This window comes from Hyla sarda, chromosome 9 (assembly GCF_029499605.1).
Source record: "Hyla sarda isolate aHylSar1 chromosome 9, aHylSar1.hap1, whole genome shotgun sequence".
NCBI lineage: Eukaryota > Metazoa > Chordata > Amphibia > Anura > Hylidae > Hyla > Hyla sarda.
In genome coordinates, this window is record NC_079197.1 from 134,319,386 (window position 1) to 134,337,813 (window position 18,428).

At 44.0% G+C, this 18,428-nt stretch overlaps 1 protein-coding gene across 1 annotated transcript; it reads right to left on the reverse strand.

Annotated features, from left to right (window-relative positions):
* Positions 1 to 794: 794 nt before the first annotated feature.
* On the reverse strand, positions 795 to 18,034 carry EIF3K (eukaryotic translation initiation factor 3 subunit K). The gene is made up of 8 exons (XM_056541499.1): positions 17,885 to 18,034; positions 15,377 to 15,475; positions 14,404 to 14,524; positions 11,214 to 11,288; positions 11,034 to 11,100; positions 7,156 to 7,233; positions 2,642 to 2,767; positions 795 to 905 (listed from the first exon to the last, which is right to left on the reverse strand). The coding sequence occupies exons 1-8, from the start codon at positions 17,941 to 17,943 to the stop codon at positions 874 to 876; spliced, it is 657 nt and encodes a 218-aa protein (XP_056397474.1). The 5' UTR covers positions 17,944 to 18,034; the 3' UTR covers positions 795 to 873.
* Positions 18,035 to 18,428: the final 394 nt, after the last annotated feature.

Below are 18,428 nucleotides of genomic sequence, written 5' to 3' on the forward strand. Positions count from 1 at the left end.
CTATGTAATAGATATTTATTATACAGATATATAAAAGTAAAAATATAGCGGAGGTTACTATTTTCACAGTAACTTCACCTATAAAACAGTATAGTGAGCTGCACCCTACTACTGTAATTTGTAAGGAAATATTTTGAAATAGAGACAGTAAAATGGAAAATTAGAAAAAAAATACATAAAAAAATTCATAAAACTGATGACCCTTCCTATAAAAAGTGATGGAGACTGATCTAGACTAATGCATCACCCTGCCTACTGCAGAAATAACACAATTTGGGCTGACATTACACATTAGATAGTTTGGCCAAAAACTGTGGCTTATGACTTCCTGTATACATGGCTCAAATAAATGTGTTCTAATTGGGGTTACACATTAAATGGTTGGCCGGGCCGTCAGGTATTCATCTTTGTTGGGTCACCTTGAGTCTTAGGTTCCTTGTGCCTGCAGACAGTGTCGGGATTAGGAAAAAATGGAGAGGAGAGTCCAGTTATGAGACGGAGTCATGATGGAGGCCATAAATAAGAGGGAAAGCCCTGCTGGGGGTAAGAATTAGATGAATTTCTGTCTCTTCATTATTACAGCCCCACCATACAACATTCATACTGGTCAAAACCTTCCCACCAACAAGGATTGACATGGTTCCTGATATTCTCTGCGTGTAGTTCAACAATCAATGGTGTGTCTCAATAGGAATGGTGTATACAATGTACACATACGCTGATGGTGCTGAACCTTAAAAAGCTAGTTACAGCTTTACCTTCTGGCTTTAAAGAGAAGATTATGACAAGACTGGATTAGTTCATCGCATTTATTCACCAGTTGTAACATTTGGTCTGTACATAAAATAAAGTTTATTCTCTTCCTTAAGAATGTCATTGAGAAGATGCCATGATTCCAGAGACACCTGTGTAAAAATAGAAAAAAAAAATACACTATTACACTGTGTAGATGGATAATTCCATGAGCAGTCTTCCTAAGTTATTCCAGCAACCTTACTGAATTCAAAGCCTTAAAGGGGTACTCCACTGCTTAGCATTTGGTACAAAATGCTCCGAAAGCTGAGCCGGCGATGGGAGATCGTGACGTCACACCCACCCCCTCAGTGCAAGTCTATGGGAGGGGGCAGGACAGCGCCCCGCCCCCTCCCATAGACTTGCATTGAGGGGGCAGGGCATGACGTCACGAGCTCCCGGCGCCAGCTCCAGTGTTCGGAGCAGTTTGTTCCAAACAGTGAGCAGCGGAGTACCCCTTTTAAGGACCTTATACACTAGCCAACACTGCACCAATCAAAAGCACCGATCTCTGATCAGCACTCGTCTTCACAAGGCCCAACCAATCGCGCAGCCCTTTAAATCTATCACTGTCTGCCACATATTGGCTGTTTACACAGGGCAAACAATGATAATTTAAATGGCTGCACAAAAGATTCAATTAGCTGAAAAAATGAGCAGTTAAAGGGGCACTCCGGTGAAAAACTTTTTTTTTTTTTTTAAATCAACTGGTGCCAGAAAGTTAAACAGATTTGTAAATTACTTCTATTAAAAAATCTTAATCCTTCCTGTACTTATTAGCTGCTGAATACTACAGCGGAAATTCTTTTTGAAACACAGTGCTCTCTGCTGACATTATGAGCACAGTGCTCTCTGCTGACATCTGTCCATTTTAGGAACTGTCCAGAACAGCATATGTTTGCTATGGGGATTTCCTTTTACTCTGGACAGTTCCTAAAATGGACAGAGATGTCAGCAGAGAGCACTGTGCTCATGATGTCAGCAGAGAGCTCTGTGTTTCAAACGGAAAAGAATTTCCACTGTAGTATCCAGCAGCTAATAAGTACTGGAAGGATTAAGATTTTTAATAGAAGTAATTTACAAATCTGTTTAACTTTCTGGCACCAGTTGATTTAAAAAATAATGAAAAAAAAAAAAAAAAAAAAAAAAGGTTTTCACCGGAGTACCCCTTTAATCAGCTGATCGCTGGCCAAAGAGCCGAATATTAGGACAGAGTTCCTAGTAATGCTTATTTTACTAATAATCGTCTCATGAAAAATGGCCTTTACAGACACAGTTGTCTTGTTATGTATGGGCTCTTTCATACATAGTTGCCAGTCTGGCTGTTTCCCTCCAGAGTGGTAGTAAAATGCCAGAAGGAAACTGATGCCACAACAGTCCCAATGGAAGGATTTATAGCATCCAGTGTTACAGTTTTAACATCAGACACAAAACTATGTCCTACAACCTTTTCCTATCCAGCTCCAAAACGTCTGTACTAGAACATGTGAAAAGGCTTCATGCATAAATCGCAAGCTTGAATTGATCTAGATATTACCTTACAAAAATAATTTAGCAACACAAAAAATAAAATAAAAAAAAAGGTAGACAATTAAATTTCCTGAAATGTAAAATTGTGACGTTTCAGTTCTCTTCTAAAACCTTTTTCCGGAGAGAAACAAAAACGTCACAAATTTTACATTTAATGGAATAAACCTCTGTTCACACTGGAGTTGTGGTATTAAATGGCGATTCTCCGACCAAGGCTCCTACACCTGCACTTTAACCTGTCCTCCGGGTTGTGCTGCTTTTCTACTGGATTCTAGACATTATCTTAGATAATAACTGCTGCTGATTATCAAAGACTTACTGTCAAAATCAATCTTCTCCACAATATTTTTGGGTTTGATGTTCTCTTCCTGGTTGCAGATGAAGATCTTGCCGTTTTCTGCTTCTGTCCAGCCATATTTGCTCATCCAGACTCTGAGTTGGGGTTCTGGGAGAGAGGAAGCAATGAAGACAGGAAATACAGAAATCTGTAGTTTTTTTAGTACATGTTAATGCAAACACGATGGAGGAGATTTATCAAAACCTGTACAGAGGGAAAGCGGACCAGATGCCCATAGCAACCAATCAGATCGCTTTCATCTTTCATTGGCCTTTTTATAAAATGAAAGAGGTTGCAATGGGCATCTGGTCAACTTTCTCTGCAAAGGTCTTAATAAATCTCCCCCCACGTGTTTATACCTTAAAGCGTTACGGTCAATAAAAAAACACTTGACATGTCGATCAGACATGTCAAAAGTTGTTGACCACACCAGGTGTTACCCACAAGACACTCTGATCGTGAATTATTAGCCAGGGAAGAGAGCAGTAATGTGCTACACTCCCTGGCCGGCCAAGAGATCCGTACATTCCTCTGCATAGACTTCTATGCCAAAAAAATAACAGACTGTCCTGTTTGCCTTGGAGCGGAGCGCAATGCCACCTGCTTCCCTGGCTAATAACTTCATCACAGCAGGTCTCAGGGGTGATACCTGGTGTGATCAACCACTTTTGACATGTCTGATAGACCTGCCAAAAGTGTTTAAGAACTTGTCATATTTCCCACTCTTCACCAGCAGAGGGAGCGACCATGAGGAATCTGGGGAAAACAAGGGACCTGCCTGCAAAATGTGGTCTTGCTCGTCTACACCTTCCTCTTGTGTCTGTATGCAAAAAAAAAAAAAAAAGGGGGGGGGGGGGGGGGAATTTGTAGTCTTTTCAATTCCACTAGGCAGAGCCATTTTGTTGGCGATTGAAGAATGGTAAAGTATAGACTACCAAAATTCTCTCACACACTTTCCTGCTCCAACGTCGCAGCTGTGTTAAAAATTGGAGATATAGTGTGTGTGTGTGTATATTATATATATATATATATATATATATATATATATATATATATTTTACACATATACATACACACACACACACACAAATATAAACATACATATATTAGAGCTCCACGATGTATCGCAATTCCAATTGAATCACGATAATTGGGGATTGCGATATGTCGATGCAGCCTTTGCAAAATTTTGCTATGAAACAGTGGTCCGCACAGCGGTAAGCTAAGCTCCCATGCAGCATGGCCAGGCTCGGCCCCTCCACTGCCATGGGGACCATTACTTGCATTCTTGTGATTGCAGACACTGATCAATGCTATCAGCGCTCCATTACTACAGGCTGCCTGCATCTATGGAGCGTTGATCAGACAGGACGGACGAAGGTAGGGAACCCCCGCTGTCCTCTCAGCTGATTGGGACCCGGCGGCATTTTGCCATGGGTGCCCCAATTAGCTCCACAAAGCTACCGGCAGTCACTTCGGCATTTTAGAAACCACAATTAACTTTGATTGCGGCACGTCTAAAGGGTTAATGCCGGACATCACTCGGCTCATGAGCTCGCTTCATACACCCACCACACGACTGTGCCGTTTATTAACGGCGACCAGCCGTGGTGGGGTTAACCTCCTCCTAGCACTGGGCAATGCTAGGTGCTAGGAGGAGAGACAGTCGGCCGCACAGTGGCCATAATTGGCAATCCCCAATTATCGCGATTCAATTGGGATTGCCATATATTGTGGATCCCTAATAATAAAAAAAAATTATATATATATATATATATATATATATATATATATATATATATATATATATATATATATATATATATATATATATATATATATATATATATATATATATATATATATATATATATACACATACATACATACATATATATATATATACACATACATACATACATACATACACACACACACACACACAAACACATGCATATATATACACACACACACACACACATTATATATATACACACACACACCACATTAAAATATATATATATTTTTACCACATTTTTCTCTCTAAGTTTTTCCTTCTCATTTCAGATCTGTGTATGCATAGGACTAATTTGAATTCGGTGGGCCCCACCACAATGACCAATGTTTTTTTTTTGTTACTAATAATAAAATGGTTAACGAGGGCTTTGGGGGAGTGTTTTTTTTAAATAAAATGTTTCAAAACGTGTTTTTTTTCATTCACTTTACAGGCTTAGTAGTGGAAGCTGTCTTATAGATGGAATCCATTACCAAGCCGGGGCTTAGCGTTATCCCCAACTACAGCTATCGCTAAACCACATTTATTACCCCAGTATCCACCGCCACAGCGATACTGGGAAGAGACGATACTAACAGGCCTTGAGCATCAAAAATGGCGCTCTTGTGCCTAGGCGGTAACAGGCTGGTGTTATTTAGGCTGGGGAGAGCCAGTAGCAATGGTCCTCGCCCACCCTGGTAACGTCAGGCTGTTGCTGCTTGGTTGGTATCTGGCTGAGAATGTAAATATGGGGAAACACACACATTTTTGCACAAATAATTAAATTAAAAAAAGCTACATGTGTGGTTCCCCATATTTTTATTCTTAGTCAGATAACAACCAAACAGCAACAGCCTGACGTTTACAGGGGGGTGAGGACCATTGTTACTGGCCTGTTACCGCCTAGGTCCAAGCGGGCCATTTTTTTTGATGCTCCGGGGTCTGTTGGTACCAGCTCTTCCCCCACACCCATGTGGCGGCGGGTAATTAGGGGGTTAGTGCTAGCTGTTTTTGGGGCTAACACTAAGCCCTGGTTAAGTAATGGATTCCGTCTAAGATTCCACTACTAAGCCTAGTAAAGTAAATTTAGCCCTTGCTAACCATTTTATTATTAGTAAACAGTCCACCGAATCTGAAGTAGTCCTCTGCATACACGGATCTGAAATGAGAGGGGGGGAAAAACAAAACAAAAAAAACAAAAAAAACACACACAAAAGATTGGTTAGCACATTTATGGCACTCTCCCTGCCCATAAAGCAGGGTTTCCAAACAGGGAGCCTCCAGCTGTTGCTTAACTACATCCCCATCATTAACAGACAGGCTTTGGCTGTCTGGGAATGATGGGAGTTGTAATTTAGCAACAGCTGGAGAACCTTGTTTCTAAACTACAACTCCCAGATACCTACAAGCTCTCTGGGCATGCTGGGAGTTGTAGCGCAACATCCTGGTTGGGAAACACTGGTATGGAGGGATGCACTGTGAAGCAGTGTTTTCAACCAGGATGTTGCAAAACTACAAATCCCAGCATGCCCAGACAGACTTTTGCTGTCTGGGCATGCTGGGGAGTTTTAGTTTTGCAGTTGGAAACACTGCTCTCACCAATCCTCCTCCCTCCTCGTCCTTCTCACCTCCTGGATTCAGCTTCAGTGAAGTTTCTGCAAGAGAGGAGGCAATTAATCATACAGCCGGCCGTTCACTACCCTGGCCGTGAGAGTGGCACTCGCTGATGACATCACACTGCGAGCTGGCTGAATGATTGCAGAAACAGTGAAGTCAGAATACCGAGGGGAGGGAGACAGACGCAGGAGGAACTTCATAGAAGCTGAGGCCGGGAGGTGAGCAGGATGGGGGTGGTATGGAGGACGACGAGAAGGGAAGAAATAGATTGTGTGAGGGTGGTCACCGGGCTGTCGGCTACCCGTGGCTTAGCTGCCCACAGGAGCAGCTGCTTCCGGACTTTAATAACATGGCGCTGCTCCCTCTCGTGACGGACACCTGCTGTGTTCTGCGCTGAACACAGCATGTTAGTCCCTAATGTTCCCCTATTAGACGCACTCCGTCTGGACTTTCCTATGCCCAGGGACTGTCGTAGAGCATCTGTGAAAGTGTTAAGTGACGTCATCACAGATGCTCTAGGTCAGTGGTCTCCACCCTGCGGACCTCCAGATGTTGCAAAACTAAACTCTCAGCATGCCCGGACAGCCAACGGCTGTCCGGGCATGCTGGGAGTTGTAGTTTTGCAACATCTGGAGGTCCGCAGGGTGGAGACCACTGACCTAGGTAATGGCAGCCCCTAGTACAAACATTATAAATAAATAAATAAAATGTAAAATACGTTACATACACAATTAAACTTAACTAGTGTTACATCACAATTTTATTAATATATTTAAAAAAAATAAGTGACATTCCCTTTAAGAGATTGAAAAAAAAAAAAAGAGTCTGCTTTATTGCAGAAACAGCAGGTATCACTGGACATCAGATGTGTCAGGTGTTACTATAAGTATATGGCATGTAGAAGAAAACATTTCTCCATACTCCTTTACTAAATATTTGCTATGGGAGCTCTAATTTCTCCTTTTGTAACCTTTGAAACACCAATCCTTGTATATAGCATGCAGCAGGATTCCTTATTACAATACACAAAGGATAATTTGGAGATGAACAACACTCATCACAGGGTTTTTTTCCCTCTTCAATTAAGTGCTGACATTTTTCATACCTGATAAGTCTCCGAGCATCTCAGCCAAAAGCCACCGGTCAATGTGTTGGTAGGTGATCCCTACAACATGGCAGATAACTAAAAGAAAGAAAATGAGAAACTGAGAACAGTACAAGGGTTTCAGATTTGTTCTAAAATGTGATGAGACCAAATAATAACAAATTTGGGTATTTGGTATTTTTGTCTCCGATTACCACACAGGTCAAACTTTTTCTTTTAAACATCAACTGGTGCCAGAAAGTTAAACAGATTTGTAAATCACTTCTATTATAAAATCATAATCCGTCCAGTACTTAGCTGCTGTATGCTCCACAGGAAGTGATTTTCTTATTGAATTTATTTTCTGTCTGACCACAGTGCTCTCTGCTGACACCTCTGTTCATGTCAGGAACCGTCCAGAGCAGGAGAGGTTTGCTATGAGGATTCCTCCAACTCTGGACAGTTCCTGACATGGACAGAAGTGTCAGCATTTATTTTCCACCAGAGCACCCCCTTAACAGTTTACACAACTTAATTTAACTTAAGAGTTTATATTTTTTAAGTGATTTGAATATAAAGTATACATATATTAATATATATATTACACACACATTTTTTAAGACTATTTTCAGCCTCCCTTTTTTGCTCATGCGAATCGATATAATAGCTACATAATACAGTGATTTAATCTGTGATCTGCTAGCACAGGCTGAAATAGCAGATCAATGATGACAGACATGGAGACCTTATAAAGGCATCACATCACAGAGAGCTGACCCTTAAAAGGGGTATTCAAGTGAAAAAAAATGTTCTTATCAACTGGCTCCAGAAAGTTAAACAGATTTGTACATTGCTTCTATTGAAAAATCTTCATCCTTCCAATACTTAGCTGCCGAAGTTGAGTTTTTCTTTTCTGTCTGGCCATAGTGCTCTCTGCTGACACCTCTGTCTGTTTCAGGAACTGACCAGAGCAGGAGAGGTTTGCTATGGGGATTTGCTCCTGCTCTGGACAGTTCCTGAGACAGACAAAGGTGTCAGCAGAGAGCACTGTGGACAGACAGAAAACAACAACTCAACTTCAGCAGCTGATAAATTATTGTACAAATGGGGATTTGCCCCTACTCCTTGACAAAGCAACTGATGTGGTGAAACGTCAGACTGGCTATGTGTCAGTGATTTTAAAAATTCCACCAACACTCTAAAGACAACAGCTACAGTGCATAGTGAAAGTATTCGGCCCCCTTGAACTTTGACCTTTTGCCACATTTCAGGCTTCAAACAAAGATATAAAACTGTAATTTTTTGTGAAGAATCAACAACAAGTGGGACACAATCATGAAGTGGAACAAAATGTATTGGATGTTTCCAACTTTGTTAAATAAAAAACTGAAAAATTGTGCAGCAAACTCTCTCCAGAAGTTCAGTGAGGATCTCTGAATGATCCAATGTTGACCTAAATGACTAATGATGATAAATAGAATCCACCTGTGTGTAATCAAGTCTCCGTATAAATGCACCTGCACTGTGATAGTCTCAGAGGTCTGTTTAAAGTGCAGAGAGCATCATGAAGAACAAGGAACACACCAGACAGGTCCGAGATACTGTTGTGGAGAAGTTTAAAGCCGGATTTGGATACAAAAAGATTTCCCAAGCTTTAAACATCCCATTGAGCACTGTGCAAGCGATAATATTGAAATGCAAGGAGTATCAGACCACTGCAAATCTACAAAGACCTGACTGTCCCTCTAAACTTTCAGCTCCTACAAGGAGAAGACTGATCAGAGATGCAGCCAAGAGGCCCATGATCACTCTGGATGAACTGCAGAGATCTACAGCTGAGATGGGAGACTCTGTCCATAGGAAAACAATCAGTCGTGTACTGCACAAATCTGGCCTTTATGGAAGAGTGGCAAGAAGAAAGCCATTTCTTAAAGATATCCATAAAAAGTGTTGTTTAAAGTTTGCCATAAGCCACCTGGGAGACACACCAAACATGTGGAAGAAGGTGCTCTGGTCAGATGAAACCAAAATCCAACTTTTTGGTAACAATGCAAAACTTTATGTTTGGCGTAAAAGCAACACAGCTCATCACCCTGAACACACCATCCCCACTGTCAAACATGGTGGTGGCAGCATCATGGTTTGGGCTTTTCTTCAGCAGGGACAGGGAAGATAGTTAAAATTGATGGGAAGATGGATGGAGCCAAATACAGGACCATTCTGGAAGAAAACCTGATGGAGTCTGCAAAAGACCTGAGACTGGGACGGAGATTTGTCCAACAAGACAATGATCCAAAACATAAAGCAAAATCTACAATGGAATGGTTCACAAATAAACATATCCAGGTGTTAGAATGGCCAAGTCAAAGTCCAGACCTGAATCCAATCGGGAATCTGTGGAAAGAACTGAAAACTGCTGTTCACAAATGCTCTCCATCCAACCTCACTTAGCTCCAGCTGTTCACAAACACTCTCCATCCAACCTCACTGAGCTCCAGCTGTTCACAAACGCTCTCCACCCAACCTCACTGAGCTCCAGCTGTTCACAAACGCTCTCCATCCAACCTCACTGAGCTCCAGCTGTTCACAAACGCTCTCCATCCAACCTCACTGAGCTCCAGCTGTTCACAAACGCTCTCCATCCAACCTCACTGAGCTCCAGCTGTTCACAAACGCTCTCCATCCAACCTCACTGAGCTCGAGCTGTTCACAAACACTCTCCATCCAACCTCACTGAGCTCCAGCTGTTCACAAACGCTCTCCATCCAACCTCACTGAGCTCCAGCTGTTCACAAACACTCTCCATCCAACCTCACTGAGCTCCAGCTGTTCACAAACGCTCTCCATCCAACCTCACTGAGCTCCAGCTGTTCACAAACGCTCTCCGTCCAACCTCACTGAGCTCGAGCTGTTCACAAACGCTCTCCATCCAACCTCACTGAGCTCGAGCTGTTCACAAACACTCTCCATCCAACCTCACTGAGCTCCAGCTGTTCACAAACGCTCTCCATCCAACCTCACTGAGCTCCAGCTGTTCACAAACGCTCTCCATCCAACCTCACTGAGCTCCAGCTGTTCACAAACGCTCTCCATCCAACCTCACTGAGCTCCAGCTGTTCACAAATGCTCTCCATCCAACCTCACTGAGCTCCAGCTGTTCACAAACGCTCTCCATCCAACCTCACTGAGCTCCAGCTGTTCACAAATGCTCTCCATCCAACCTCACTGAGCTCCAGCTCTTTTGCAAGGAGGAATGGGCAAAAATTTCAGTCTCTCTATGTGCAAAACTGATAGAGACATACCCCAAGCGACTTACAGCTGTAATCGCAGCAAAAGGTGGCGCTACAAAGTATTAACTTAAGGGGGCTAAATAATTTTGCACGCCCAATTTTTCAGTTTTCTATTTGTTAAAAAAGTTGGAAATATCCAATAAATTTTGTTCCACTTCATGATTGTGTCCCACTTGTTGTTGATTCTTCACAAAAAATTACAGTTTCATATCTTTATGTTTGAAGCCTGAAATGTGGCAAAAGGTCGAAAAGTTCAAGGTGGCCAAATACTTTCACTATGCACTGTAGGTAGGAAGTGGAATGCAGCCACAAGACAGTTTTAGTACGTTTAGTTTTATATAATTTGGTGGATGGTAAATTTAGGATTTAGTGGTCACAGTAGTGACCAATTGTAAATGTATGTACATTACAGACACAATGCTGTGAATGGCAAAAGTCCTCTTCATACAGTTTTCCAATCCTCAGGGATATGTCACAAGATGCTCAAAGGTGAAACACCCTCCAAATGATAAAATTCTCCCTGTATGCAGTCACCACTAGGAGGCACTAGCGCACAGTTTTGTTACTATTTAGATTAAAAAAATACAGGTAGATGTTAACAACACTTACATTTTCTAACGGAATCCTCAAACCCTGCTATACCGTCAAGAAGATCGAGATTTTCGTCCAACGCTTGCTGTGGAGACATCAAAGTGAGAAGGAGCAGAGATGAGGGGGGGGGGGGGGGGGGGGGTGTCATTTACATCAGCTTCTTATAATCTACAGCATTACCAGAAAGAGGACACTTACCCAAAAAGCCTGGAAGTGACAGGTCTCTAGAAGATCCCCCAAGTACAGGATCTGTCTGATTGGACGTTCTTCTTGCTGTGAGATTATATATTAAGGAAAAGAACAACACAGCACAGAAACATGTCACCAGAATTGAACAAGGTTAACTTCTGGTTCAGATATCATCCACAGCTTAAATCTGTGTTTTTCAACCAGGGTGCCTCCAGCTGTTGCAAAACTACAATTCCCAGCATGCCCGGACAGCCAACGGCTGTCCGGGCATGCTGGGAGCTGTAGTTTTGCAACAGCTGGAGGCGCCCTGGTTGAAAAACACTGGCATAAACATATGCACCAGGTATCCATATTCATGAATTTGGTTAACACTACCATTATATACCAACTATTCCTCCCTGTACTGACTATAGGACTTGCTATGGAAGTTGGGGTGCTGTATAAGAACATTATGGATGCGTTGTGCAAAAAGGTCTTTTCACACATAAAAAGAACTTATATGAGCAGGATGTATATAAAAAAATAGAAAGACTGGGAAATTAAAGCGCAACTGTCATGACATTTTGGTGCAATAATCTGCACTCAGCCTTTGTACTGTGTGCAGGTGGTTGGTATAGCAATATTTTTACCTGAAATTTGGCGGCTTTCATGACTGAAAAAAAGGCTTTTATTCAAAGCCACTGAAAATCGGATAGGCGTGGCGCAAGGTACGCGATGCCCCGCCGCCCCCACGCCTACCCCGTATGTCTGCGCTGGGACCTCTGTGTGATTGACACAGGTCCCAGCGCATGCACCCTTCAGCTAATCTAACCTGTGCGCTGCTGTGTGTCATCCATCAAGCGCTCGCTCCCGCCTCCGTCTTCCTCCTCAGTGCGCCTGCGCAGAGCAGCGCGCAATCAGGTTAGCTCTCGATACTAGGTGCAGAGAGGAAGCGCGCTCTCTGCACCTAGCACTGCGCAGTAGGTCACCCAGGGTGAGAAGCAAATAAAGCAGCCCCCAATACAGTCCCTAAAAAGGGACCCTGCAGATATTAAACTAATAAAAACAAACAAGACAGACCAAGGCTACAAAGGCGCATGGTTGCCACAAGGGGGAGCTCACAAGAAGCAATGAAAAACAAGGGCACAATACAATTATTGGCCACAAGAGGGTGCCAAATGCCACCAAATGGTCTGAGTGACCAGTTTTTTGTTTTTTTAATGGCAGGAAGGAAGCGTGGGGAGCAAGGCACTGCGCTGATACTGCCCATGTGGTCCCCTAAGTGAGATGGACTAGAACGCCCAAAGCATGCCCCTGATGTAAGGATGCTTATATAAAGCACATTCCTTGGAGCGTCAACAGCTCAGCGCCTGCCAAGCCGCCGCATGGCTCTGAGCCAGGGGACAAGAGTGGGCCTGGAAGAGCACCCGCCGGCTGCTGCATCGGAGGGTAACTAAGCCACTCTGCCTACCTAGCGGCCACCGAAAACAACCCTCCCACCCCTGCAGATGCCACTGAGAGAAGTACACGGCAGTCTGACAGCCCGGTTTGTGAGCTGGTTCAGGGGAAGAAGGTGCCGCCATAACCTGCTGAACTCCCGCCAACTGAACACCCACGATGCGCACACCTGCTGAGTCCGCACAGCAGACCCAGGCGCAGAGGTGATGCGATGGCGGCTCTCTGTGCATACTACTGCTCGTTTGTGGCGGTTGGCGATAAGGGGTTGACGGGCTCATACTCTTCTGTTCCGTGCCCCTTTGTCGCATATGGGGGAACAGGTAGCGCCATGCTCGAGATCCCCCACCTGAAAAAAAGGTAACAAAAAGGATATAAAAACCTAACTAAACATCCCTTACTAGAAAATAATAATAAGAAAAAAAAAAAAAAGCAGGTCTGGGGAGCTCCCAAACCACCTTTGTCTTGCCTCCTACTGACACTAGCTAAAACTGATTACCTCACTGCCAGTGGTGGGTGGGTATATCCTGCCAGGGAAAAGGCAACTTTTTTTTCCTAGTGTCAGCACGAGCATATACCCATGGTCTTTTTGTCCCCCAATAAAGAGCGACCGAGATATGTGCATTTAATAAATTTGCCCCACAAAAAGGGAAATTGAGAGCCTAGCATGATTCCCTTAAGGCTGGGTTTACATGTAGCATTTGAAAAGGGGTACTCCGCCCCTAGACATCTTATCCCCTATCCAAAGGATAGGGGATAAGCTGTCAGATCGCAGGGGGCCCGCTGCTGGGGACCCCTGGGATCTCGGCTGTGGCTCCCCGCTATCATTACTGCACATAGCAGACTCGCTCCCTGCGTAATGACCAGCGCTACAGGGGCCGGAGCATCGTGATGTCACAGCTCTGCCCCTCGTGACGGCATGCCCCCTCCCATAGACTTGTTTTGAGGGGGCAAGCCGTTACGTCACGAGGGGGCAGAGCCATGACGTAACGATGCTCCGGCCCCTGTATTGCCCGTCATTACGCACGGAGCGAGTCTGCTATGTACAATAATGATAGCGGGGTGCCGCAGCCGAGATCCCAGGGGTCCCCAGCGGCGCGACACTGGTGATCTGACATCTTAAGATGTGTAGGGGCTGATTACCCGTTTAAGCCAAAACCAGGAGTGTGTCCAAAACACAGAAATCTTTCCATGGTAATTCTTCTCTGTGCCGGTTCCAGTCCTGGTTTTGGCTAAAAATACTGCAACTGTGTTACTGTCTGAAAGGGGTACTCCGGTGGAAAACAAATGTTTTCAAACAACTAGTGCCAGAAAGTTAAACAGATTTGTAAAATTACTTCCATTTCAAAATCTTAACCCTTCCAGTACTTAGCTGCTGTATACTAGAGAGAAAATTATGCAGTTCTTTCCAGTCTGACCACAGTGCTCTCTGCTGACACCTCTGTCCATGTCAGGAACTGTCCACAGAGTACAAGCAAATCCCCATAGAAAACCTCTCCTGCTCTGGACAGTTCCTGACAAGGACAGAGGTGTCAGTATAGAGCAGTGTGGTCAGACTGAAAAGAACTTCACAAATGTCTCTGTAATATATCTGTAGTATACAGCAGCTGATAAGTAAAGGAATTCCCCTTTAAAAGAGTATTCTGACATTGGTATAAAATGCTTAATTCTGCCTGGGCCTGAGAAAATAAAAAAAACACTTCTCTCCCCCCCCCCCCCAAATAGTCCTGAACTTGATGTAGATCATCATGTAGCACAAGGATACGTGAGTCTGGTCGATCATACATTTGCACAGAGTGAAGTCTGTATGGGGAAGGTTGGTCAGCGCTTTGAGTAGGATCTGAGCGGTGACTGTGGTCTGGAAGAAAGCTGGATTGAACTGATAGCTGCAAGGAAAAAAAAAAAAAAACAATCAAATTCAAGATTACGTAGACGTAAAGTAACCTGATAATATATCATAAGGCATTGACAATACATTGAAAACTCACAATGAAATGCAAACATATACCATGTCTACCAGCATAACCCATAATACAGCCTATTTTAATTTTTGTGCTTACATTTTTTCCGCCCCAACCTTTGAAGAGACATAACTTATTTTTTTCAATCCACAAACCCATATGAGGCTTGTTTTTTGCTGGACCAATTGTACTTTGTAATGACAACTTTCAATTTACAATAAAACGTACGGCTTAATAAAAATTATTATTTTTTGGGGGAGGGGGAAATTTAAAATAGAAAATAAGCATGTTCACAATTGTCCTATTCTGACTTCTATCACTTAATTTTCTGTATACGGGGATTTATGGGGGCTTATTTTTTTTGCACTGTGCTCTTGTTTTTATCAATACCACTTTTGAGTGTGACTTTTTAAGCTCTTTTTGGAATTAGGTATTTTTATGTTCACACCATTCACCCTACCGGATCATTAACATTTTAATAGTTTGGACATTTTCGTACTGCCCAGCACCCATGAAGAGACCTCCGCTCCATGCGCAGATTACTGGCGACCATGGCACAAAGTGCTCGACATGCCCCTCCATGTATTTCTATGGAAAACCCTATAGAGATACATGGAGGGATGCGTCTGCCACCACTTTGTGCCATGGTTAACCCCCCCCCCCCCGCCACAGTCAGACACTCATCCCCCATCATGTGGATAGAGGATAAGCACTTATGTACCGGGGTTCCCCTTTAAATGCACAGTAAATAATTAGTGACATTCACAAGGCACTTACAGTTTTAGTACAGCCAGATTTGCTTCCAAGTCATAGGCATTCTCCTTAGCCTGAGTCTCCACATAACGTTCTAACGTGGACAAATTTTCTGGATTGTACCTATAAGAGGAAAAAAAAAAAGAGTTGGCGTACAGTCATTTCATCCTTTTGCCAGAAAGATTTACAATAGGTATAGAATAATGTTTAAGTCCAAAGTTGTGAGGCAGCACAATCTTAAAGGGGTACTGCGCTGAGCAGCGGAGTACCCCTTTAAGTTTCAGTGTTGGGAAACACGGGCCACGCTGGCGGTACAGTTGCCTAGACAACCTTACCAAGCTCCTTTTTCTGATAAACTCGACTAGTGCAAAAGAACTTTACTGAGCGCAGTAGGGATCGACCAATATCGTTTTTTTAGGGCCGATAATCGGTGGAGGTTAGGGCCGATAGCCGATAACTTATACTGATATGCCGGTATAAGTTATCGGCTATTTATCCCCCCGCGACACCGCTGCAGATCATTGATTTAAAGTGGGCGCTTAAAATCAATGAACTGCATCGGCTTTTGCGGTGCCATAGACTGCTGCCGCCCGCTACTCTCCCCCTGCCTGTCTGGGGGTCCTCCTGAGTCCTATCACCGCCACTGCCGCTTTTCAAAATGGCTTCCAGATCATCTGTAATTTCAAGTTGTACCTGAGCTAGAGGGTGGAGCCTTTGAGGTTACCAATACCCAAGATAAAATTCTGCCACATCTCCATGAACCAGTGTTCCCAACCAGGGTGCCTCCAGCTGTTACCACACTCCAACTCTCAGTATGCCAGGAGTTGTAGTTTTGTAACAGCTGGAGGCACCCTGGTTGGGAAACACTACCATAAACCCTGTAAGAAGCAGTGGCAGTGATCATTATAGGACTCTCAGGGTTGGGTATGGGCCAGGACCAAACATCATTCATTTTTTTTTCATGCTTTATGTTAAATAAACCTTTACTTACCTCATGCAATACCCTAATGCAGTGGTCTTCAACCTGCGGACCTTCAGATGTTGCAAAACTACAACTCCCAGCATGCCCGGACAGCCGTTGGCTGTCCGGGCACGCTGGGAGTTGTAGTTTTGCAACATCTGGAGGTCTGCAGGTTGAAGACCACTGACCTAATGTATCCGCGATTGCTGTCTCGGCCTCCAGTGTGACCCTCTTCCTGGTCCCGGTGGGCGACATGCCAAAGTGCAGCTCAGTGAATTGGCTTAGTGACAATGTGACATAGTGGGCCCAGGACCAAGCGGTCATGTTGTCACTAAGCCAATCACGGGCTCAGGCGGGACATCACTGTCCTCAGTGGCGTGTCAGGCACCAGAAAGAGGATTGCAAAGAAGGCCGGGACAGCAATACCGGAGGACTGGCGGGAGGTAAGTAAGGATATTTTTATGCATTCAGCCTGAGCATTATAGGAGATCGCTTGGATAGAGGAAAGGGTCAGACTGCAGCAGGTCTGACCACTGGGACCCCTACAATATCCTGTACGGGGCCTCGTCTCTCCTTCTGAACGGGGCGTGTCTACCACCGCACAAAGTGATGGCTGACAAGCCCCCTTCATGCAGCCCTCTGGAATCTCCGGCTCTCCCATAGAGCTGCATGGAGGGGGCATTTCAGCCATCGCCTCGTGCTATGGTCGACACACTCCGCACAGAAGGAGAGCCGGGTCCCTATACAGGAGATCGCGGGGGGTCCTAGCGGTCAGACATGTCGCAATCTGGACACTTATCCCCTATCCTTCGGATAGGGCAGTGTTTCCCAACCAGGGTGCCTCCCGCTGTTGCAAAACTACAACTCCTGGAAAGCTGGGAGTTGTAGTTTTACAACAGCTGGAGGCACCCTGGTTGGGAAACACTGGGATAGGGCATACTCCTATAAAAAGAATAAAAACATTTTGCCGGGGTACCCATTTAAGGATAGAGCTCCACAAATACACAATTCGTGGTAAAACCAACATCATGTTTCCCTTGTAATATCTTGGGGATACAACAATTCTGCCATTTCTGATTACGTGTGCAGTACCTAATGTGAGAGGACCAGCTAAGATTTTGTTGGTACAGATTGACTCAAATCAGGGTTATGTACACTCACCCCAAAGAAGTTATCCAGGATTAGAAAAACAGCACCGCCCCTGTACTCAGGTTGTTTGAGGTATTACAACATTCTGCCCTTCACATTAATGAAACTGAGCTGCAATACCACACACAACCTGAGTACAAGAGTGGCACTGTTTTTTTCTAATCCTGGATAACCACGTTTTCAACACATAATACTCATTCACTGACAGCAAGCACAGATCTTGAAAAAAAAAAGGGGTAGTGGGGACGCCATGTGGGAGGGAGGCAGCCATCTACAAACTGTATAAGATAACAGGCAGTCACACGCCATCCAGAATCACGTGCCGAGAAGGCTCTACCCACAATCCTGCGCGGTATGTCCAATCATTCAGCTTCCCCCACAATACTCCGCGTACCCCCAGCCCCTTACACCCCGCTCATCACCTGTCGATGCCCCGCAGTAATTTCCCCACATTTGCTCTCATCTGCTCAAACGACGCCATGTTTCTTCCAGATAGGCGAGAAAGACCGGAGGCGGAACCGGTTGTTCACTTCCTGTTTCCGCCCGGCTCCCTTAGAGACTGAAACTCTTCCGCCCTCACTTTAGTCACGTGAGTTGCAGGGCTAAGCATGCGCAGATTATCGTTTCTTGTCTTCTATAGCGTCAAGGCTGCTATGCGGTATTCTCTCAGCAGGTGGCAGTAGACTGGGGGGGAGGGGTCTGCTCTTCTTACATATGAGAGATATGAAACAGAAAAATGTGATAGAAAAAGAGAAGTATATATATATATATATATATATATATATATATACATATACACTATACTATATTATAGGCGTTAAATAGAGAAATAGAAACAGGGACTGATTGGTACCGGAAGAAGGCTCCAAAACCAGTGTAGGTTTTGTTTTTTGTATGTTTATACCCATTATTTTCATAACCTCATAGTAGCTGCGACTGTGACCCAACAGGTGCAAGAAAATACAC

Coding starts and splice junctions, on each gene's coding strand:
- EIF3K (XM_056541499.1), bottom strand. CDS start 17,943: ATGGCGTCGTTTGAGCAGATGAGAGCAAATGTGGGGAAATTACTGCGG. Junction 15,476..17,884: donor TTACTGCGGGGCATCGACAG/GTGATGAGCGGG, acceptor TTCCTCTTATAG/GTACAATCCAGAAAATTTGT. Junction 7,234..11,033: donor TGAGGATTCCGTTAGAAAAT/GTAAGTGTTGTT, acceptor TCTTTCTTTTAG/TTATCTGCCATGTTGTAGGG.